The sequence below is a fragment of the Myotis brandtii genome, unplaced genomic scaffold (assembly GCF_000412655.1).
Source record: "Myotis brandtii unplaced genomic scaffold, ASM41265v1 scaffold379, whole genome shotgun sequence".
NCBI lineage: Eukaryota > Metazoa > Chordata > Mammalia > Chiroptera > Vespertilionidae > Myotis > Myotis brandtii.
In genome coordinates, this window is record NW_005364551.1 from 341,234 (window position 1) to 365,051 (window position 23,818).

The 23,818-nt window shown below is 52.6% G+C and overlaps 2 protein-coding genes across 8 annotated transcripts in view; one reads left to right on the forward strand and one right to left on the reverse strand.

Annotated features, from left to right (window-relative positions):
• Positions 1-18,404, forward strand: part of SIPA1L3 (signal-induced proliferation-associated 1 like 3) — a 305,840-nt gene extending 287,436 nt beyond the window's left edge. The window contains exons 20-25 of the mRNA XM_014544696.1: positions 2,228-2,393; positions 3,110-3,359; positions 7,752-7,895; positions 12,815-12,950; positions 14,550-14,631; positions 16,147-18,404. Of these exons, the coding sequence (XP_014400182.1) occupies positions 2,228-2,393; positions 3,110-3,359; positions 7,752-7,895; positions 12,815-12,950; positions 14,550-14,631; positions 16,147-16,290 (922 nt within the window). The 3' untranslated portion in view covers positions 16,291-18,404. The remainder of the gene's footprint in view (positions 1-2,227; positions 2,394-3,109; positions 3,360-7,751; positions 7,896-12,814; positions 12,951-14,549; positions 14,632-16,146) is intronic.
• A 2,479-nt stretch (positions 18,405-20,883) lies between these two features.
• The window catches only part of DPF1 (D4, zinc and double PHD fingers family 1), a 12,387-nt gene continuing 9,452 nt past the window's right edge, over positions 20,884-23,818 (reverse strand). For 4 of the 7 annotated variants that reach the window (XM_005872379.2, XM_005872380.2, XM_005872384.2 and 1 more), the window contains exons 10-12: positions 22,812-22,924; positions 22,138-22,219; positions 20,884-21,991 (exon numbers count right to left, since the gene is read on the reverse strand). In XM_005872379.2, coding sequence (XP_005872441.1) covers positions 21,921-21,991; positions 22,138-22,219; positions 22,812-22,924 — 266 coding nt within the window. In that variant the 3' untranslated portion in view covers positions 20,884-21,920. The remainder of the gene's footprint in view (positions 21,992-22,137; positions 22,220-22,811; positions 22,925-23,818) is intronic. The other 3 variants (XM_014544701.1, XM_014544699.1, XM_014544698.1) reach the window with 1 other exon arrangement.

The following is a 23,818-nucleotide window of genomic DNA, read 5'->3' on the forward strand; positions in this document are numbered from 1 at the left end:
CACCCCAATCAGGGCCAGCCAACCACCTGCAGCTCCTCCCTCCCCCCGCCTCCCCCCAGCTGCTGCCACACCCAATCATTGCCCCCACCCCATTCAGGGGCAAGGCTGGTTGGCCCACAGCCCCTCCCCATAGCCAGCCCTGCCCAAAATCAGCCCCCCCACCCCAATCAGGGGCGGGGCCCGCCGGCCAATTGCCAGTGGCCCCTCCTCCCAGCCTCCCGGCCCTGACCTGCCCCAATTGGGGCCAGCTGGACCCCATTCATGCATGAATTTGTGCACTGGGTTTCTAATGGTAAAATAAATTCAGACAGAAAGGCATCAGATGAAAAGTTTATTTTCCCATTTCCCAGAAGTAATCATGGTTCATCATTTCTTCCAGAATTTTTTTCTGCATATGAAAGTATATTTTAAAACCAAATGTGACTATGTGCCACAAATGTGTGTCATTTGCATGCCATTTTTGTGATATAAACATGGCAGTGACACCTATAGGCTCTGCAACCTGGTGGCCTTGGCAGGGATCCTGACTCCTCCACTCACCAGACAAGCACTGTATAGTTACTTTACCTCTCTGTGCCTCAGTTTCCCATCTGTTGAAGGGGGTGATAGTAACAGTGGCTCCCAGGGAGGGCTGCCGTGCAAGTTTAACAGCACACAGGGAGTCCTCGGGATGGGGGATGGTGCCTGCTGCACGGTGAAGACTGCTCCTGGTAGCTGTTGCTTCTTCTCTCCTAGCGACACCTCAGGTCAGAGGCCCAGTTTTCACCAGGGAAATAAGACTTGAACCCAAAGGCTGGGCTAGAATCAGAAGGCAGGAGGAGGCCTCAGGGGAAGTCCGAAGAGCAATGACCCCAAAACCCAGGGTAGGGCTAAGGGCACTATCTAGTAGTGGCCTGTGGAGCCAGCAGAGGGGATAAGGGAGCAGCTCAAGGTGTTGGTCAGCCAGATAAACTGTTCCAAGGGCAGCCCTCATTTTCCCAAGCATCGCTCTGGGTCAAATGCCCACAAGTGCTTTGCAGCAAACTCTACAATTCCATAAGGTCAGCATGTTTTCCTGGTGAGCAACCTGAGGATCAGAATGATGGTGTGACTTGCCCAGGGTCCCACAGAAAGAACAAGCAGTCAGGACTCAACTCCAAGCCTGCGTCTCCAGGGCTCCTGCCTTTAACCTAGACTGTGCTTCAGTGGCTTTTAGACCACAGAGTGTTCTGGAAGGCAGTATGGGGTCAGCTTTGGGCAGTGATCAGTGACTCGAGCTCACGGACCGACTTCTGGAATGAAAGGCAGAGTAGAAAAGCGGAGATGGGAAAGTCAGGGGCTCCAGGCCCCTGCCCAGGTTACAGGAGCCTCATCTCTGGACCCTGTTACCTCACAGTGTATGAGCTCCCTTACCCCATGTAAGGATGAGGAAACAGGCTAGGAGAGCTGATGACAGCTCCTAGAGCACCCAGGCCAGAGATCTGCTGCCTGTGGCCTGGCACTGACTGCTAGAGACCAGTCGCCCAGGGGTTCTCCCTCTGTGAGGTCTCATTCCTCTTCTGTGGCTGGAAGTCCTGGTCTGGGCCACTTTCATCTCACCTGCAGGAGCTTCCTCGCTGTCTCCCTGCTTCCCCTCTTGTCCCCACCTCTGTGAAGGTCACTTTTATGTTCAACAACCAGAGCAATTCTAAAAGGCAAATCAGGACCCCACACTCACCAGCTCAGAACTGCAGAGCCTCCCCACATGCCTCCAAGTCCCCACAGTGGCTCATGAGTCCCGTGCAGTCTGTTCTGCCCCCACCCAGACCTCACCTCCCACCACACTGCCCTCCCCACTCCACCCTTCCAGTCCTCAGACTCACCACTCTTGTTCCCATGCCACCCCTCAGAAAAGCCATTCTCCATCCCGTCATCCTGTCCATTTACCCAGCTTTATTTGCTTCTGACACCTCTTTCTACCGCACATTCTGGGATCTCTCTGTTTGCTCATTGTCAGGCTTCCTGACTGAAGGGCGGCTCCATGCTCACTGCTGCGTTCCTTCTGCAGCAGGTTGGCGCAGAGTAGGTCCCTGGGAAGTATTTGTGGGGTGAGTGAATGGAGAACAAACGAGGTCTCCTGTCATGCCAGGTGAGATAGAGAAGGCTGCGGTCACTCGCCCAGTGGCGTCGGGCCTTCTCGAGTTAGGACAGCTTTGAGACACAGCTCCCGCCTCCCCAAGACCCTGCTAACTCTGATCTCTTGTTCCAGGCAGGTGGACACCAATACGAAAAACGTCTTTGGGCAGCCACGGTTGAGAGCATCCCTCCGCGACCTCCACTCCCCACGGAAGAACTATAAGTCCACCATCGAGGATGACCTGAAGAAGCTCATCATCATGGACAACCTGGCGCCAGACCAGGAGAGAGATGCAGGAGTACGAAGTGGGCTGTGAGGGAGGGTGAGGGCAGAGAACCTACCTCCCATGGCCACTCCAGCCTCTTCCTGCAGGTCCTTGGCCTTTGACCCCTGCCAGCCCCGTTTGGGTGTATGTGGCTTTGTGGCAGGGATTCGGGACATCAAATCATCAGTCAGGCCAAAGGCACGGTGTAAACCAGCCTGGTGGGCAGGCAGGGATTTGTTCCACACTAGAGGACCTCACGTGACAGGGAAGTTCTCAGAGGCCTCATGGAGCCCAACCTCGGGCACTAAAAGTGGAGGCAGGGTTCCCAGGGACCAAAACCGCAGTTGTCCTTGGTCCCTCTACACCCCCCATTGTCCCCGCCTACCCCTGACTGGTCTTGCTCTCAGGCATGCACTCTCTTGCGGGGATGGAGAGGGTGTATCCCACAGCACTAGGGAAGGCAGCGCTCTGTCCCCAGTGGTCCCCAGCAGTGACCCATTCTCATTGGTCCAGCTCAGGCCACACCACCTTCCCTAACCTTACCTGGAGCTGGAGGGCAGAACTGAGTGGTCTCCAAGTGGTGGAGGAGGAATCCTCAGGGGGAAACTGGGGTGCTTTGATCAGAAAGGGGCAAAAATGGATGCTGGGTGGGTAAGAGCCACAGATGTCCAGGACAGGAAGGCACTTCTGAGAACGGTGACCATGGGCCAGCCACAACCATGCCCTGTGTCCCTCCCCTATCTCAGCAGCAGTCGCCACAGAAGAGTCTTCAGCGGACACTGTCTGACGAGAGTCTATGCAGCGGGCGGCGTGAGCCCAGCTTTGCCAACTCCGCCAGCCTGGAGGCGGCCCTGCCTAGTGACGTGCTCTTCACCAGCACCTGCGTCTTCCCCTCCAGCACGCTGCCCGCCCGCCGCCAGCACCAGCACTCTCATCTGCCAGGCAGCAGCAGCCCCAGCACCATCCCTGCCCCTGGCAATGGCTTCCCAGAGAAGACATGTGAGTGTGGGTACCTTGGGGCTGTCAGGGGAGTTACCCCATGGTTGGAAAGCAAGAGGGACAGGGCTTGGAGGTCACCTGTGGGTTACCTGGAGGTCAGAGGCAAGAGGTCATTGGAGTCAGCTGAGGGAGGGAACTGGGCTACACATGAACTTCAAGGGGGCCTGATGGGTAGGCACAGTGTCACCCAGGAAGCAAGGGATTATTGGCCAAGACTGAGGATTTCCAGGGGGTCACCCTGGAATCTGGAGCACCCAAGGACTGGGGTCATCTGACACCAGAAATGGGAGATCAGTCTCGCCAGGTGTAGTTGGCTGGGGTCCTGAGGATCAGGGGTTGGCATCAGCTGACCTCCAGCCCTGTTACCTGTTCCAGCTTCAAACAGATTACCTAGTGATCATGGCTTTACCTACCTGACTCCCCCAGGTCTGCCAGGGAGGGAGGGAGTGCCAGAGGAGCTCATCCATCCTCTATTCATCCAGCAAATATTTACTGAGCGTCCCCCATCAAAAAGCCTTTGGTCTACCTTCAGATCACTTTCCACACCCAAAGGCTCTGAAACTGAAGGGAGGGGAGAGGGTAGGGCCAGGCTCACTATCAGCACAACCCAACACAGTGCACATGAGGCTCTTGATGATCCTCGATCACCCCGCTTAGTCGGAAAGATGCTGCTTCGTTGCAGAGCACCACCTGCTCCCTGGGGCTGCGTCATATGTAGCACAGCCTCCCAAGTCCAGACAGGTCTGGACAGAGGTGTGTTTTCCCCAAGGGTTTTGGCTGAAGGCCTATGTCCCATATCATTGATGGAGCCTCTTGTACACACAGAGTGGATGGAGGAGGCTCTGGGATTTTTTTGAAAGGGTCTGTTTCTCCACTTAGAATTCTCTTGGTTCCCCACTGCCATAGTGTCTGGATCCATACTCTTATGTTTTGGGGCCCAATCTCAGCTCCTCCACTTCACAGTACCCGTCTTGAGATCCTCCAGGCCACCAGACCTTTCCTCCTCAGGGCATTCCACATGTCTGTTCCCTCTGCCTGTCATGCCATTCTCCCAACCCTGCTCTTGAAACTCCTGCTTCTCCTAAGGGCTTTGTTCAGTCATTGCTCTTTCCTAGGTGTCTTCCCCAGCCCCAGGCTGGCCCATCTCCCTGACTTCCTCTCAGGGCACCGGCCCAGCCCCTCATTACCTTCATTCCACGTGCTGTGGGCCAGGCTCTGCTCTAGGCGCTGGGCATGCAGTGACAAGCACGTCAAAGAACATTCCTGCCCCAGTGGGGCTGAGTTTCAGGGGGAATTCCTCAAGCTTCCCTAACCCTCCCTCTGCCTCCCTCCTTTGTCTTTCATCCTTACTACCTTGTCTGGCACACGGTTGGCATTCAACACATACTGAGGAGAAGGTGAGAGAGGGCCAAGGCAGAGGTCGTATGCACAGAGAACACAGAAGACAGGTTTGAATGCCTCTGACCAGCTCTGCCACACCCTGTCAGTCTCAGCTCAGACGCTGCTGCCTCCAGGATGAGTCAGGCACTCCTCATGGCCCCCACTGCACCTTGGGGTGCTCCCATCCCATTCCCAATCCCTCTGCCTTTCATTTCCCCATCACAGCCCCATTCACTGTGGTTGTCATGTGGGGATGGGTCTGTTTCCCTCGCCAGACTGGAGGCTTCCTAAGAGCAGGGACTAAGTCATATAAACTTAGTGTTCCACACTAGAGGACCTCAGAGGCACACAGGTATACCTCTCTTCGCCCACATGACACCCGTCCCCCTTAGTCAGGGAGATTGCCATCTGGCCTCAGCCTGGCCATGGCATCTGGGCCTCCGCCTCTCCCAAGCCTGCTCAAGAGCTCTTTCCAAGCCATGTCAAGGGGTTGGCCCACCTCGGGTTCACTAATCAAGGACCCTCCTTGCTAAGAAGCCTCTCACAACAGCACCTGCTGATTTCTCACTGGGCAGTGGCAGCTGCTCCTGCGGCCCCCACCAGCTCAGCAGTGAAATGCCTGCAGGCTGGAGATGCAGAGCATGGTGGTCAGGGGCCCAGCTTCCTTCCAGGCCTTTGTCATTCCCTGAACGTCCACTGGGCAAATGCGCCTGAGTTTGTGGCAGGTCTCCACTCACAGAAGTAACCGCTCTGTGCCTCAGTTTCCATGATAGTAAAATGTGAGCAAACTTTCTCCAGCCCTATCAGCTCCTTGGCTCCCCAAGGCCCTCCTGGACCTATAAACTCCACCCCGCCTGTCAGCCCTGATTCTAGTTTCCTATCTGACCTTCAAGTTCAGCCACAAAACCCACATCCCCCAACCACAGCTCCACCGCAGGCTCTCCTCTCCTTAGCCCAGCCTTAGTCACCCCCCAAGCGAAACCCTCTTCCTCAGTCCCCCACACTTCAGGGTTTCTTCGGCTCCCAAGGGTGGGAGAGGCTGGGTCCAGTTGTCAGGACCTCGGAGAAAAATCTTTAGGGTTTTGTTTGGTTGTGTGTGTGTGTGTGTGTTTTTGTGTGTTGTTTTTTGGGGGGGGGGGGCGGCTAGGCATTTAAGTCTCCAATGTGATTCTCAAATGACAACCGTAGTTGTAAAAAAAAAAAAAAAGTAAGCAAAAATACTGCCCACCTCACTGTATTAATCTGAGAGTCAAACAAGTTAATAGTGGAAAATGCTAGCACAATGCCTAGCATATAGTAAACACTGAAAAAACAGCTGTTCATTGTTTCTGTGAGTATTCTATCATTTGGAGCAAGCGTTGTAATCCACCATGAGTCAGCTTAATGCACGAGCACTGGAGAACAGGGTTAAAGCAATGTCAACAACCTTACCACCAAAGCCATGTGGGCTTGGGCTTGGAACAGGGTCAGTGTCAGACCACCGGCAAGTGTAACCACGGGCAAGACAACTTCTTGCTTTGAGCTTCAATGTCCCCCTGCACATGGGTCATAATGACACCTCCCTCCTGACTAATTGGAGGTGAAGCTGTGAGATGAGCCCCATAGTACCCAGCATGGTGCCCAAAAAGAGGGTGCACTCAGGGAACACAGCAGCCCTGGTTCAGCCAGGTCTGGCCCTGCCTGAGTCACCTCCTGACCTCTCGGTGCCTTGCTGTCCTCCTCTGTCCCATCCCCTTTATGGGCTATGAGGCATCGGACTCGCTTAGTGGCTGTAGCAAATGCAGCTGCTGATGCGACTCTTGTGCTGTCTGTCACTCCAGCACCCTGAGACTTCAGGGGTCACTTTCCCCACTCGAGCCCCCAGGTCTCCCGACAGTGACTCTGCCACAGCAAATACTGTCCAGACACTGGCAACCCTTTATACCTGCAGCCTGTCACCTCTCCTCCACCCCACACTCCATAGCCAGCCACCAGCCACTGGCTTCTTGTGGGAGTCTAATGGTAGCTCACACCCCACACCCCCAGCAACAAACTTCTGCTCCCCGCAGCCTTCCCATCTCAGCACCAACTCCAGCATCTTGACGTCACCGTGGATCCGTCTCTGCCGTACACCCACATCCCCTTTCAGGAAATACTGTTGGCTTCACCTACAAGAGAGAGCAAGGATCTCCCAATCGTCCTCCACTCTCGTCTCCCTCCTGGGCCATTGCAGTGGCCTCCTTACTGTCTCCCTGCTCCTCGAGGCCCCTCCACCATCTATGCCCCAAACAAAGCCAGAAGGTCCCTGTGAACACTGCATTGGATCACATCTCTCTCTGCTCAAAGCCCTTCTGTGGCTCCATCTCACTAGGAGACAAAGTCCTCATCATGGCCCACAAGGCCCCACGCAGTCCAGCCCTGCCACCTCTCTGACTTCACTTCTCTGGTGCCTCAGTTTCTGTGATAGTGAAATGGGAGCAACAATAGTGCCTACCTCACTGTGTTAACCTGAGAATCAAACAAGTTAATACATAGAAAACACTAGCACAATGCCTAGCATGTAGTAAATACTGAAAAACAGCTATTCCCACTACTCTCTCTCTCCCCCTTTTCCTCTGTCCCAGCCACATGGCCGCCCCAGTGTTCCTTAAACCCACAGGCACATTCCTGCCTTGGGAATTTTGTACTGGCTGTTCTATCTGCCTGGATACTCTTCCCTCCTGTAACCCCTGGCTCAGTCCCTCCTCTCCTTCAGAGCTTTTACAAATGCCATCTTCTCAGAGAGGCCTCCCCTAGCACCCTGTTTAAAATTGTACCCACGGAGTTACCCAACACTCCCACCCCCTTCCCTGCTGGATTGTTTCCATGGCATTTATCATCTAATAAATATGGCGTTTATTTAATTATGTATAATGTCATAACAGTTACATAATTTTGCATAATTATATATAAAGTATAACAATATATTAATTTCTTTGTTTCTCCCACGTTATCATACATACCCACCTCCCTATCTCTGTTCTCCCCACCCAGCCACCATCTCAGCCTCTGAGCTCTCACTGGCTGATGGACGGGACCGGCCACTTCGACGCCTAGACCCTGGGATGATGCCACTGCCTGACACAGCTGCTGGCCTTGAGTGGTCCAGCCTGGTAAATGCAGCCAAGGCGTACGAAGGTAGGTATCCTCCACCCAACCCCACCAGATCCGACCCCAGTGATGGCGAACCTTTTGAGCTCGGTATGTCAGCATTTTGAAAAACCCTAACTTAACTCTGGTGCCGTGTCACATATCGAAATTTTTTGGTATTTGCAACCATAGTAAAACAAAGACTTATATTTTTGATATTTATTTTATATATTTAAATGCCATTTAACAAAAAAAAATTAACCAAAAAAATGAGTTCGCGTGTCACCTCTGACACGCATGTCATAGGTTCGCCATCACTGTCCTACCCTCTGCTGTGCCCTAAAAGGATCAACAGAGGGCTTTGGAGTTTTGAAAGGGGACACACTCAGGTTCCAGAATCAGGTGGAACAGGGTTCACATCCTTCCCCTGTCGCTTGCTTGCTGTGCAGTCCTAGCCAAATGTCTTCATCTTTCTGATCCGGTTACCTTAGCTGCAGATTAGGGACGTGACTGTGCCCATGACCTGAGGCTGCAGTGAGCATTACATGAAACTTATGTAAAACATGTCAGGCACAGAACAAGCCCTCAACAGACAATACCTTATATTATTACTGTAGGGCAAAACTGTAGCAATCCAAATTGTGTCTAGATTTGCTTCGGCTGCAAGTGGCAAAAAATCCAAATTAATAATGACTTAAACATGCCTGGTTTTGCACAGGGAAAAATTATTGGGTGGGCTGGCATGGCACTTCCACAAATGCCTGAGGGCACAGGCTTTTCACCCCCACAGTGAGGCTGCTAGGGTTCTGACCATGATGTTCAACTTTGAGCAGGAGAGAGAAGGACACATGTCCTCCCTATAAGGGCACTTCCCAACGCCTCACACTTCTCCTGTGCTTATTTCCATTGGCCAGAATGTCACACATGGCCACGTCTAGTTGCAAGGCAGGCTGGGAAATGAGACCATGTGTCCAGCTGAAATTTGGAATATGTTATTATGGAGAAAGGGAAAACTGATCATGATGGACAGCTAGCAATCTCTGCCATTTCCTTCCTGTGTGACCTTGGGCAAGCGGCTTTATCTTTCTACTAGAGGCCCAGCGCACGATTAAATCGTGGTTAGGATCCCTAGGTCTACCTGCAATCAGGGCCATGTCTGCCGCCCAGCGTCACTCCTCCACCTCTGTGGCCCCTGCCCCATGAACCTCCATGCTCACAGCCACCGCCCTGCGAGGCTCCTCGACCTCACTCCTGCCCACGCCCTGCAATGCTCTTCCGCCTCAGCAGCCCAACAAAGCTCCACGCTCACAGCCCTTGCCCCACCTCCACTGCCCCGCAACGCTCCTCCACCTCAGCCACCCCACGAAGCTCCACGCTAACAGCCCCCACCCCGCGAGGCTCCTCGGCCTCAGGCACCGCCACAATGCTCCTTCACCTCAATGCCCTGCAAAGCTCCATACTCACAGCTCCCGCCCTGCTCCTCTGCCTCGCATCCCCCCTGCCCGCGATGCTCCTCCGTCTCAGCCACCCTGGGAAGCTCCATGCTCACAGACCCCCACCCCGCAAGGCTCCTCAGCTTCCGCGACCCTGCCCTGCCATGCTGTGAGAGCCAGACCGGTCCTTTGGTCATTTGGGCCCACAGCTCCCACTCCCTCAGCTCCCTAGCCTGCTGTTTGGTCGTCCATCCAGTTGTGATGGCACCTGGCTTTTTATATATATTAGGATGCCTCCATTTCCTCATGGGTTCTCATGGTGATCCCTGACAGACACAACCATATTCTTCTGGCTCATTTTTTTATCTTTTAGGCCAAGCATGTCAAACTCAAAGGCTAACACGGGCCAAATAAACAAGGTTTAAGTTTATGTGGGCCACAAAAAAACAGAAGCTTCAGTTTTCATAGAAACATAGGTTTATTTCAATAGAATACAAAGGGCTGAAATAAATGAGTAATCGTTAACATAAAATAATAGAACATTTGATGAATAAAAAATATTTTTTCTTGAACATTAACTTACCAGACACTGAATAACTACACAAATTAATAAGCATAACACAAATAAACCTACTTTTTTTGTTCTCCAAAAGTGAAATATTTCCTGTTGTGCATACCAAACAAGTCAGTCCAAGACTAATGACGTCAGCCGCTAAAATATTCACTGCCAGTATTAAGTGGAGAGAAATGAATGCAACACGATTATAGTAATCAGTCATTAGCAAACGTTGTAGTTTGTTATTAATAATTATGTATAACAGGATATTATAAAAATTAAGTTACGAAGTTTTTATTAAAACATTTCTTACATACCGTTATATTGGTTGGGCCGCAAAAATATTCCTTGTGGGCCGCATGCAGCCCATGGACCGCAAGTTTGACATGCTTGTTTTAGGCCACAGCTTAGTTGTCCCTCCTCCAAGAAACCCTCCTTGGTATCCCCTAGTCTACATCAGGCACCTCCTCTGAGCTCCCACAGCCCTGACCCCTCTGCCTGTGCCCTGACCACTCTGAGCCGTCGCTCTCTAATGATGGGTATGTTTCCCAACTAGGTCAGGAGGGCAGGACCCGAGGGCAGTCACTACTGGGTGCCCAGCACAGATCTGCTAAACCAGACCCATATAATACACATCCTTCATTTTTCCATGGTTGAGCCAGTCCACTCTGGCAGGTGGCCCTAGAGGAAACATCCTTCCTCATTCCTTCTGCCCATTGCTTCCATCCCATCCTGCAGCCTCCGCTGGCCACAAGATAAAGGCAGTCAGGCCTGAGGTTGGGGTGAGAAGGAGAGTGGTTAGAGCAGGGGTGGGCAAACTTTTTGACTCGAGGGCCACAATGGGTTCTTAAACTGGACCGGAGGGCCGGAACAAAAGCATGGATGGAGTGTTTGTGTGAACTAATATAAATTCAAAGTAAACATCATTACATAAAAGGGTACGGTCTTTTTTTATTTTTAGTTTTATTCATTTCAAACGGGCCGGATCCGGCCCGCGGGCCGTAGTTTGCCCACGGCTGGGTTAGAGCATACGAGGCCCTGCCTCTGGTCTACCTCAGCCTTCCCCTGGAGAATGGCTGCCAGGCAGAACCCCAACACTGCTGATGGGTGTGGCCCTCTGGAGGCCTGGAACGTGCAGGGGTAGGAAGGGTTGCTTAGTGGTGCTTCCTGAAGGCAAGATGCAGCCAGCACTTCCTCACTTCACAAGCAGCATCTCTTCTGGTCTCGTCTGAGGGATGTATTCTGATTCCCATTTACAGACGAGGAAACTGAGGCTCTGCCAACAAAGGCACCTAGGAAAATTGTACACTTTTCAACATTTGCAGTCTGTTGTATGTCAGTTAAGCCTCAAGAAGCTATTTATAAGGTGGGAAGGAAAGGAGTAATCTGGTGAATAGAAGCAAAGGACAGGCAGGGAGGAAGCCAGGGTATGTTGAGTTGCTGGAACGGGCGCTGGGTTCATGAAGATGCACAGTGCTGTTGTCTCTGCTTTGGGGCATGTGTGACATTGTTCACAGAAGAATATTTTCAAAGAGAATAGATTTTAAGGCCAGGAGAGAAGACAGCAGCTATAGGGATGTTGTTTAGAGAACTGGGGGGTTGCGGGGGGGGATTTCAGGATAACTGTTAGCCATTGAGTACAAATGTTAAAGTTCTTGAGTATGACAGTGTGTTGTGATGATGTAGGAGAGCGTCCTATTCTTTGGAAAAGTATAATGAACTACATAGGGGTGAAGCACCATGGTGGTGGCCATTTACGATCAATAGTAGGAAAAAATATATACAGACACAGATGAGTGAGGAGAGAGGAGGTCAGTGTGGCAAAATATTACCGGTTGGTGGATCTAAGGGAAGGGTATTTGGTTGTTACTGTGCTCTTCTCGAAGCAGTGAGATGTCCAGCTGACGGGAGCCGCCCTTGCGGGTAGCAGTGCATGTCCAGCATGTGCACCTCTGCTCCTGGCCCTGCCTATACCCTCAGGGCACGCACAGGCCCACCTCCTGGGCCTTCTCTCCCCCTTGTCTGGCAATAGTGAACCAGCCGCTCTGTGGTGCATCGGGACCCTCACCAATTCTTGTCATTACAGAAAGATCCCCCAACAGTCCTGTTTAAGATTGCCAGCACTCAGGCCCCACGCAAAGCACCCTGTGACTGTTCACTTGCACCAGCCGGCCCTGTGACTTCTGTTCTCTTCAGCACACATGATTTTGCATTTCTGTTTTGCATTTCTTTTTGCTTTTGTGATTTCACAGACATTCTTAGAACTGGACTATAACGAACCCTCATGTACTGTGTCACTCAGTACACTCCACTTTTTGCCATTTTTTTCTGCCACTTATTTGTTGACTAAAGCAAGTCATTTATGCTAAGAATGTGCCAGGTTCTGAATTGGGTTATTACTTCCTCACACTATAATTTAACCTGTCTCTCTCTCCCTTGAATTTTGTCTAAACTGATCATTTTGGTCTAGGGCAGCGGTTCTCAACCTGTGGTTCGAGACCCCTTTGGGGGTCAAATGACCCTTTCACAGGGGTTGCCTAAGACCATCGGAAAACACATATATGATTACATATTGTTTTTGTGATTAATCACTATGCTTTAATTATGTTCAATTTGTAACAATGAAATTGGGGGTCACCACAACATGAGGAACTGTAATTAATCACTCTTTAATTATGTTCAATTTGTAACAATGAAATTGGGGGTCACCACAACATGAGGAACTGTATTAAAGGGTCGCGGCATTAGGAAGGTTGAGAACCACTGGTCTAGGGACTTGCTCAGAATCACAATGGGGTTTTGTTGTGTCCTTATCTGATTGGATTTTTTGGCAAAAATTCATCCACATTGCCTGTGTGATCTAACAAAGGTGTGGTTGGGAATGTGGCGGAGGTTCAGGCGAAAGGTGCAGAGGGAGGGTCATTGAGTGAGGAGGAGCCAGGATCCCCGCTGACCCCTCTCCCCTCTCTCTCCGCCAGTGCAAAGAGCCGTGTCACTCTTCTCTCTCAATGACCCAGCTCTGAGCCCGGACATGCCACCTGCACACAGTCCTGTCCACAGCCACCTGAGCCTGGAGAGAGGACCCCCAACCCCCAGGACCACCCCTACCATGAGGTGAGGTTTCCCTGGGGACATCCAGGTGAGTGATAGCCACTGCAGGTCACCCCACCACCCGGTCTGCAGTGTCTGGGGAACATCTGCTTCCTCATCTAACGCTGTGGAGTGATCCATGCACTGGGCCCCGCAGTGACCAAACCAGAGTGGGTCCTGTCCTCATGGTCAGGTGGACACGACACTGTAATCCGTGTTCTCACAATTGTTGCACTTCCAACTTTGAAAACTGCTTAAGTTGTGACTCCATTGTCCTCTCTGTTGGCTTCTGGGTCTCCTCCTCTGCATATTCCTAAATTATGTGAATCTTCTCCCTAACGACAGTTAGGGGGTCCCTGCTGGGCTGTCTGGGACCTGGGAACGATGAGGCAGGAACCCTGCCTCAGGAGGCTTCCTGGGGAAGGGAGGAGGACATGGGCCAGGCTGTCACATTTGCCATCTCACATTTAGTGTAACGTCTTTGACTGCATTGTCGTGGCAGACAATAAAATTAAAGAGGGAGATAGAATGGAAATGGCATGTTTGCAAGTCCATGGATGTAAAGAGTGCATTGCACATGTGCACAGCCGCCCTTCCCTCACAGGACTCTATATACCACAGTCATGGACCTTGTGGGCAGTACAAGCGATTTTTCAGGGTAATTTTGATTCTTCTTGTTGGTGTCACACAGTGGCTTCACGACTCAACCTCCTCCCAAATGTGGCCCCACTGTAATTACAGGAACTAGGCAGCTACAGGTGGTGCCACCACAGAAAGGGTAGGAATAGAGTGGGTGTGGAACTGGTGGCACCTGTGACCTCTGGGTGCTCTCCTGACCTCCTCCCACCTGCATCCCATCTCCCCCTGCAGAAGATCCAGGACCACGGAGGGAGGGAAGGGTGAGGGGCCGAGTCCTTTCCCCTTCTTGGGCTGAGACCCCGGGCTCCCTTCGTCTGCTGCAGCCCACCCCTCCCCAGCACCCACCAGATATGTGTGACCCACAGGCCAAGTGGAGCCTTCTACAGGAAGGGGCTGCCCACTGTCCCCTGAAGAGGCTAGGCAAGCCCAGGGCAGAGGAATCTGCAGAGGAGGAGCCATAGGCTAAGGTCCTGGGTGCAGTGTCCCTGCCTGAGCCTGGGTTTCTCTTCTGTCCGGTGGGTAATGACATGGTGACCTCCCAGGCTGCGTTGGGCCAGAACCTGTTAGATGGAGACCATGTGCAGTGCAGGGTGGGCGCCCAGTGCCAGCGGCTATCGTTGTCCTCCTCAGTCTCATCGTTAGTCCTGTCCACTCACAGGCCTCGTGTGCTCCATGGATGTCTGCGGGATGGGTTCTTTGTCTCATGCCACAGGAGCTGGTCACACTTGGGCAGGATTTCTCCCTAAGCACATACATGGTCCCTCCTCTGGGGAAAGCACACTTCAGGGCAGGCACAGGCACAGCCTTCAGCCTCACCCACATCCACACACGTGCCCTCACTGAGTGGAGCAAGGCCAGGAAGAGAGCTGGCTTCTGGCTTCCCCCAGACTTACTCCTCCAGGCCCTGTTGGGATACCAGCAGGGAAAGGACGCCCCAGAACCTCAGGAGTGAGAGTAGCCTGACCCTGTCGCCTGTCTTTCCAGCGAGGAGCCACCCCTGGATCTGACAGGCAAGGTGTACCAGCTGGAAGTAATGCTGAAACAGCTGCACACGGACCTCCAGAAGGTAAGCCCCGCCACTCCACTGCCCAGACACTCGGGGGCCAGCAATGCTGAGGTACCTGTCCCCCCACCCCTGCAAATCTAGGGGAGGCCACCCATCTTTGAATGGAGTCATGAGTAAAGAATAAAACATGACACTACCGAAGGCTGGTGAACACAGAGAAATCACACGTTCTTGGAGGAAGAATAAATTAGTCTAACCTTTTGGGGGCAAGAAAAGTAATTATGTACCATGTTGACCCAGCAATTCCACTTGTGGGAATTTTCCCAGCAAGATCTCAAGCATGGGCACAGAGACCTGTGAGTGAAGGTGTTCATGCTGCACTGTTGGCAGAATAAAAAATGGGAGCCAGGCCCAGCTGGCATGGCTCAGTGGTTGAGCATCGACCTATGAACTAATTTTTTCCCCCTAATGGGAGCCAGTGTAGCCATCCCTGCACAGGTCAGTGCTGATGGACGTGACAGGTCACCCGGGCAGCAGGTATTCTGCAGCCAATTAAAATAGTCACATAGCCCTAACCGGTTTGGCTCAGTGGATAGAGCGTCGGCCTGTGGACTGAAGGGTCCCAGGTTCGATTCCGGTCAAGGGCATGTACCTTGGTTGCGGGCACATCCCCAGTAGGGGCTGTGCAGGAGGCAGCTGAACGATGTTTCTCTCTCATCAATGTTTCTAACTCTCTATCCTCTCCCTTCCTCTCGGTAAAAAATCAATAAAAATATATTTTAAAAAATAAATAAATAAATAAATAAATAAATAAAATAGTCACATAAAACTATATATTTACTAATATACAAAAGAAATCCAATAACTTAAGTAACAAACTAAGCAAGCTGCAGAACTGTTTTCTAGAACAACATCATACTTGAAATAAATGTTTAACGTCCATGGGTCAGAGGACTACGTAGAAAGCAGCAGTCTGAATTGTTGTATTTACCTCCAGGGTAGAAAAATGAGGAGAAATAAGGATGGAGGATACTTTTCCTTGTTGCTTTCTATAGTTTGGGGTAAAAGGCAGCATATACTGTGAGTCTCGAGCACAGAAATCACAGGAGCTCTGGTTCAGATCTCACCCCAGCACCTCATGTGACCTTGGACGAGTTGCCGCCTCTGGATGTGAAGGATCCTGGAAGGGTGTCCCGGGAGAGGCAGCCCTGAGTCCATACCCAGCTCCCCCTTGCTGTATGGGGCTGGGTTTCCCAACACCCTGGGTGGCTGAGGGTGAAATGAGGTGATAATAATCACAGTGAGGTTTGTCAGACTATCACCCAACATCACGCTGTGTTGTGAAAGCTCCACATAAATGACCATAGGGAAAGCTCGCAGCCACCCCTTTTTAGAGTTGAGGCTATTGGTCTCAGAGAGATGAAGTGACTTCCCCGGGGTTACTCAGCTGTGAACAAGCAGAGCTGGGCTTTGCACCTGGCAGCCCAGCTCTAAAGCACAGCTGAGCCAGGGCTCACAGGCCCTAGGGAGCCCTTGGCTAGACCACTCTGCTGATGCCCACACCCCACCCTGCAGGAGAAGCAGGACAAGGCAGTGCTGCAGTCGGAGGTGGCCAGCCTGCGTCAGAACAACCAGCGGTTGCAGGAGGAGTCACAGGCCGCCAGTGAGCAGCTGCGCAAGTTCGCTGAGATCTTCTGCAGGGAGAAGAAGGAACTCTGAGGTGGAGAGGCCGCCTCACACCCCCACCTGGGTGGGTGGGGGCTTCTGCTCTCCTCTCTCCCTTAGCTCAGCTCCTGGTTGCAGGTGTGACCAAGATCATCCAGCTAGGACCCCACCACACTCCCCTTAGACACAGAAACTCTCCGGGGCTGTGAGGTAGGGTCTGCTCATGGTTCTCGAGCCCCAGCAGGCCGCAGGGCCTCAAGCCTCCCTTGGAACTGCTCACCTCTGGTCCCTGGGGCGGGGCCCTTGCCCACTCTACCCCCAAGGGCCCATCCTGCGGGGGGTGGGGTGGGGGGGGGCATCCTGTCTCTTCCTAGGATCTAGACATCAAAGCTATAGGAAGGAAAGAGGGAGGGCAGTAGTGAGTCTCTAAACTCCACAGCTCCAGGCGTTCATAAACCAAGTTTCTTCACCACGTACAAGAGTTTGGGCTTGGCTTGTGGGGCCCAGCCCCCTGCATGAGAAATCACAGTGTGAACCGGCCCAATCTGCCCCACCCTGGAGAGATCAGGGCTCATGTGGAAACAGGCCAAGGCTCTCCTTCCTGCACGAGCGCCAGGAAGCACGGACATCACCCCCTCCCAACCCCATATTTCAAAAACATCCAGGAGCACATTCTTAGAGTTTCAATTATTTCTTGGGGGGTCCCAGGCTAGAGAGGGGAAACTCAAACATCCAGAGTCATGTGCTTTGAGGGGGAAACTATTTGCACACCGTTTAGAGTCTTTTTCTTTCAGCCACAGAGGCCATCGTGCCTGAGCCCCTCCACGTTCGATTTGAGCTCCTGCCCGGCCAGGCCCAGCCGCAGAGCTGCCCAGCCCCCCAGCCCTGACCCCGCAGCCACGGCCTCTTCCAGGCACCAGGAGGGGCTCCAGGGAACCCCCAGGTCACATAGGCCTGCCCACCCTCACTAGAGAGAAACAGCCTTCATCTCTCTGCTTTTGTTTTGTGTTTGCAAGTCCCTCAGCCCACCTTGTAGCCCCCACAGCAGTGGATTCTGGGCCACCCTCACTGTGCTCCCCGGAAGCCTTTGCTGTGGGAACCCCCTGAGACGCTGGTCCTCTAACGGCAATAAGGAGCAGCTTGCCAGGCAGCGAGCTGGTGTGACACTACGCTGTTCACCCAGGAAACAGAGTTTCTTTTTTCCCTTTAAAAACAAACAAATATATATATACATACACACATATATATATTTATTTTTTCATGTAGAGTTGTGCCAGAACAAGCCTGTATGGCCACAATCTGTGGATTCCCCCAACTTCAAGCTGAGGATTGAGGCCAGTTCCCTGTGGCTGGTGTTCAGCAGGAAGACTAAGAGGGACAAAGTGAGGGTGGGCAGGCCCATGTCTTTCCTTTTCAGGAATCACCAGACCAGGGGAGCCGCGCGGGCCTGGCTCAGAACTGCAGCTCCGGGCTGGGAGCCAGCACCAGTGGCCCGGTCCTTGTCCAGAGACCTCACCGCCTTCTCTTTGGGACCAGAAACCTCAGGGAAGGGGGTGCTGAGACACAGGCATTCAGGAAGCCGGAGAAAAAGACACTGACCATGTCCCCCTGCAGTCAGCCCTGGCCCCTGGCAGCACTGCTGCCTGTGACAAAGCCTGCACATCTGCCACCTCCTCGTCCTCACCTGGGCTGTGGTGTGAGACAGGCTGCAGGGGGCCTGCCCGGTCCCCAGCCCTGGCCAACTACTGTGATGTCTCCACTCCTCTTCCCAGACCCCCATTTTGGACAGGTTCTCCAAGACCTCCCCACCCCCTTTCTTCAGACCCTAGGCTGGAGCCCGTGCCTCCCCAACCCCTCGCTTTTAAGTTGTCACCTCAACTTCAGATCATTCTAATCATTTTGGGGACCTAATCGTGTACATTGACAAGTGTAAATTATGATTTTTGGTTTTCTGTTATTTTTTAAGGATCTCTGCAAAACAAATCTATTTAATTTGAAGCTGGTGTTCTATCTGATGGGTAAGATAGAAGCATGATTTGGTTTGGGGTTTTTTGTATGATTTGTTTCATTTGGATTTTTTTATTCTTTTTTGTCTTTTTTCTATCCCTGTTTTGAGATTTTCTGGCATGTTTCTGGAGGTTTCAAAGAAAATAAATGTTTCATAGAAATGGTCTGTGTGTTCACTAGCTGGGCAGCTGCCTGGGGTCACTGATGAGAGGTGGTCCAGCATCAGCCCCCCCTTGTGTTCCCCTTGTCCCAAACAGTCACCGTGCGTGCGCGAACACACACACACACACACACACACACACACACACACACTCTTCCCTAAGTACCAGGGGACACCAACCTTGCAAACATTTTTTCCTTGAAACCCAAATGACAGAAATCCACCACTCAGAACGTAAAAGTCCTTCTTAAGTTAAAAAGAGGGAGTTGCCCTGGCCAGCTTGGCTCAGTGGATAGTGTCGGTCTGCCGACTGAGGGGTCCCGGATTCGATTCCGGCCAGGGGCACATGCCTGGGTTGCGGGCTCGATCCCCAGTGGGGGACGTGCAGGAGGCAGCCTATCAATGATTCTCTTATCACTCATGTTTCTATCTCTCTCTCCTTCCCCCTTCCTCTCTGAAATAAAGAAATATATATATTTTTTTTAAATAAAAAGAGGGAGATTCTACCTCAGAAGTCACATACTACTAGTAAATGCCTGAAAGCAAGGCCCAGCCCACAAAGTTGTGTTAGTTTTAGAATTAGTGGGCAACTTTTAAAAATCGAGATTGAACAAAAAGAAAGCCAGATTTCCAGCTTGGTAAATCTGTCCTTTAAGGGCCACCCACGCCTCCTCTGCCCAGGCAGTCACCCAGGCCACTCCCTCCCACTCCCCCAGCTTGGGCTTATTGGCACCCCATCCACCCAATGTGGGGAAGGGTGGTGCCAGGCACAGTGAGCTGGAGGTGTCAAGGAAAGACTGACACATCCCTGTGACCTCCCCTGGCCAAGGCCTTTCTCTGGGGACTCCCATCTGGGGAGGGGCCGTGAACTCTGGGCCCCAGATCTGCAAACCCTTACAGTTTGACCCAGAGACCACAGTCCAAATCTCAAAATTCCACATGAAGATCCCAAAGTCTGGCCTCCATCTGGCTCTGAGATCAGCCCGACCCTCTTGGCAGGGTTGGCCAGGTGGCTGGGTCTTTCTGGCCCACCTCACCCATTTCCCTGTCTCTGAGTCAAACCCGATGTCTCTTTAACCCAGACCCTTCCCTCACCACACACAAAAACTTTTCCAAAACGTGTACATAGCCTTTTTCCAGAGGAGGTGGACCAGCTATTTTCACATCTCCTAAAAATTCTAGTGTTCCAGAAACTCCCTTCCCCGCCCTCCTTGAGGCCCCATCCTCAACCGAGCTGCCCTCCCCCCACCAGGGAACAGTGGAACAAGCTGTTCTCACATCTCCTCCTGGCGCCTGTGACACACCAACTTCCAACACCCCACAACTCACACATGCACTTGCCAGCCCTCGCTCTCGCCTGAACTGTGCCCTGCTTGTCCCTTTCCCATTTTGCCCGATTTCAATGTCTGCCTCATCCTCCTGTTTCTCCTACAGGCGCCCTTTGGAGCCTCCCCTAGTCTCTCCCACCCCATCTCTGGCTTTCTCCTCACCCAGTCTGAATCCCTTCATACCTTTGTCTCTCTCACAGTTTTTCTATTGTCCCATTAAATTCTTTGTGTCCTTTTCTCCCATGAAATCTCATTCATCTCCTGTGTCCTTGTGCTGAGATTTTACCTGTACCTGGATCCTAATTGTATCTCTCTCCCCAACGTGCCTCTCTTCTTCTTTTTCTCTCCTATTTTATGTGCCCTGGTTCTCTGCCTCCCCCATCAAATCTCTCTTCTACTTCTCTCTCCAAGTCACTGTCTACTTCCTCTTCCTGTCTCTCCCCAACATGTCTATTTTTTATTATTTTTTCTCCCACTAAATCTCCATCTCTTCTCTTTCCCCATAATTCCTGTGGCTCTCCTCATCTGTATCTCTAGATTTTTTTTTTGCTTCCCTCTTCTGCTCTCTCCTGCTGTCTTTTTTCTGATTCTCTATAAATTTGTGATTCTCATATCTATGTCTCTCTCCTAAGCACTCTTTCCTTGGTTCCCTCTCCTCAACCCACCTCATCCAAATCTCAGCCTCCTAGTGTCCCTATGTCCCTATCTTTCTCTCTCCTGCTCCTTCCCCTCCGCTCTTGGCCCCATACAGGAAGCCCCAGGTGATGTCTGGTACTAGGATGAGGTGCTCCTGGCACCCTGCCCTCTACCCCAGCCCAGGAGGGGCTGACCAGCTTCATCTGTTCATCCCTTCCCTTCCCCCAGCCCCCAGTTCCCCGCCTTCCTCCTCTCAGCTTTCTGCTGCAGCTGCAGTAGTCCGTTGCCAGGACAACCACAGCTGGCTGGGCGGGAGCCCCCTCCACCCCATCCCCCCTCTTCCTTCTGCCAAGGCAGTGAGGAGGTGGGACAAAGCCAGAGAAAGGCGGGGTACAGGGGGGAGATGGAGGTAGGAGCCAGCTCCAGCTGTTAACCTCTGTTTCTTCTCCCCCAAATGAGGCCCCAGCTCCCCTTCTTGGTGACGCCCCAAACCAGCCTGGAGAAGGAGGTAGTCGTGGCAGAGGGGTCAGGCCCAGTTTAATACACAGAACAATTTAATTCACAGCAGAGGCAGGCAATAAAGGAGACTCATTTACAAGGGGGGGCATGCCTGGATTGGGGGAGGCCCCCAAAATCCACAACCTCATCCACTTGCAATCTCAATTTCCCTTTTTTTAACCCGAACAATAAACATACACAACCACAAGAAATAACCACTCCCCCTTGTTACCCTCAATATGGCCAGTAAGGGGGCAGGGGTAGCCCGGCCAGGCCGGTGGGGATGGGGCAGGGGAGGAGGAAAAACTAGTCCATTGCAGAGTCTGTGCTTCTCATCCCAGCAGGCGCTGGGCAGGGGCCCGCCTGCCCCACCAGTAACACTTGTGGTGGTGGCAGACAGGGTGGGGCTCTCAGGAAGGGGCAGGAACAGATTTCAAAGCCACAGTTCAACATCATGCAGTATCCACAATGGGCACCAAGAGGGGATAAAGGGTGGGCACCACACCCATCTGCCTTGGGCAAGAGTGGGGAATGGTGCCCACCTGGGGACGGGAAGTGGGGTAGTTGCAGCTCCAAAACTGGGGGGAGGGGTTGCCAGGCAGGAAACTGGTATAGACTGGTGCCCTGTGGACTCACTCAGCAGTGCCCCCTCACCCAGCCAGGCCTTATAGGATTCTGTATATATTAATTTCTTTTTTTTTTAACTTTTTGATTTTTTCTTTAGAAAAAGGCTGGGTCCAGGCCCTGGGCTGGCATCCACCACCCCTCATGCCCGCCCAGAGGCGGGGTATGGCTTTGAGGGGAGCAGAAGCCCCTGGTGCCCATTTGCCAAGGGATGGGGAAAGAGGGAGGAATAGAGAGGAGCCCTGCTGGGCCCACCAACCCGCAGGGCAAACATTCCACTCGCACAGAGGGAAGGGGGTGGCCCAGCCTCCTCTCAGGCTTCCCGCACCCCTTCCCACTGTGGCACATTAAGGATGAGAAGAGAGTAGAGGAGCTCTGAGAGGCAGATGGGCAAGCACCACCCCAGAGGTCCAGGTGAGCCAGAGCCAGGCCTAGGTGAGAGTGATGTAGGCAGAGGCCTTCTCTTTCAGGTGCCGAAGACACAGGTGACAACTCCAGCTCCCTGTGGGGTGGCCAGAGGACAGGGAGTTAGGCCCAGGTCCAGGGAGGGCTGCTCAGCCCCTCCTATCCAGAGGGCAAGGTCTTCACCAGCAAGAAGACAACTTTCTAGCCCACCCACCCCAGTGTCATGCCCACCTCTTCTCTCACCTTCCGGGGGCTCCGCCATGGGGGGGCTCAGGCAGTACATGTGGTAACCCCGATCACAGTCATCACAAAACAGCAGCTGGTCCTGGGGGGTTGAGACCTGCCCGGTTGGCACCCTGGGAGCACAGGCACTAGATATCGGGGTGAGGGGCTGGGGCAGGGGCTAGTCAAAGGGACTGGGGGAGGTGGGCCCTTCTGAAAGAAAGGGCTCCCAGAGGTCTGGGCCACAGAATCTTCGAAAACCCTGCTTAGCCGAGCAAAACACCCCTGAGCACTGTAAGTTGGCAATCTGTAGTGCAGGCTTTACCATATCTTATGGAACACTTAAAATGACACTGAGATGGCCTGATACCAGCTCCAAAAACAGTGGACGTGGGTTCAGGCCCCAGCTATGCCATTTCCCTAGCTGGCTGACCTTGGGCAAGTTATTTCCCCTCTCTGTGAAGTGGGAACACAGGCACCTGCCTCAGAGGGTGGTTGGGAGGAGTCAGAAAGATGAAAAGTATTAAGTACCAGGCTCAATGAATGGCCACTAACAATAATAATAATACAGGTTACTAGTGGTCACCAGCAAGGGGGCTCCAGGAAAAGGCTTTAGTCCCAACCGGCAAAGGCGGAGGTGCCAAGTGGGGAGGCCAATGGGATATGTCCTGGGGAGGTGGGGGCAGGGCACTCACATCATTCTCCGAGGTGCCACACAGGCTGCAGGACTTGCACTCGATGCACTGCCAGCGGTAGGTCCGAACGGCCGCTGTCATGTTCACCGTGAACTGTAAACACGAGGGGTGTCCTGGGGGCCGAGGGGCAGGGATGCGGTTAGGGGTCATCATGTCCCTGGTGACTACAAGCGCGGGGGAAGAAATGACTCAGCCCTTACCCCTGGCTCATAATGATGAGCTTCTGTGGTCCACAGCCTAACCCCACTCTGTCCAGGGTGCAGGGCACCCTACTGCAAGCAGCACTACTGTGGCTACCGGTCTCCTACCCAGCCACCATGGCAACCGCATTCCATTACCCACAGTGCTGTGGCAACCACTTCCTACCACCCACAACACTGGACAGCTACACTCTGTTAACCACTGTGTGGAGAGAACCACATAACGTAGCAACCACATTCTCCCAGCCACAATGCCATGGCAACCACCATTCACAGTCAGGGGGCATTCCAGAGTTCCTTGCAACCTAAGCCTGTTATACAGGATGCCCCAGCAACCAAACTGTTAATAGCAATACTCTGCAATGCCAATCCGCCAGTCCCCAAGTGCCACAACTACATTCTACTACACCCAATTGCCATGACAACCATATTACACTACCCACAATACCATGACAACCACAATTCATTAACCACTGGGCTGAGGCAACCACTGTCTGTCACCCACAAGTCCACCATGAGAAACCACATCTATTAACCACAATTCCATGGCCCCCTCTGTTATCCACAGTACCCAGGCAGTGGCAATCCATTACTCACTTGTCACAGCCCACTACCCACAATGCCTTGGCAACCAGCTCTCACTACTCCCCACCAGGATAAGCACATCACTACTGGCAATGCCAAGACAACCACATCCCATTATTCCCAGAGCCTCCTTGATCCCACTCAGTTTCCCACAATCTTCAGCAATGGAGTCAGCCCCACGGACTCTGGTTCTCAGTGCCCATGGGGCACTCTGGGTCCCCT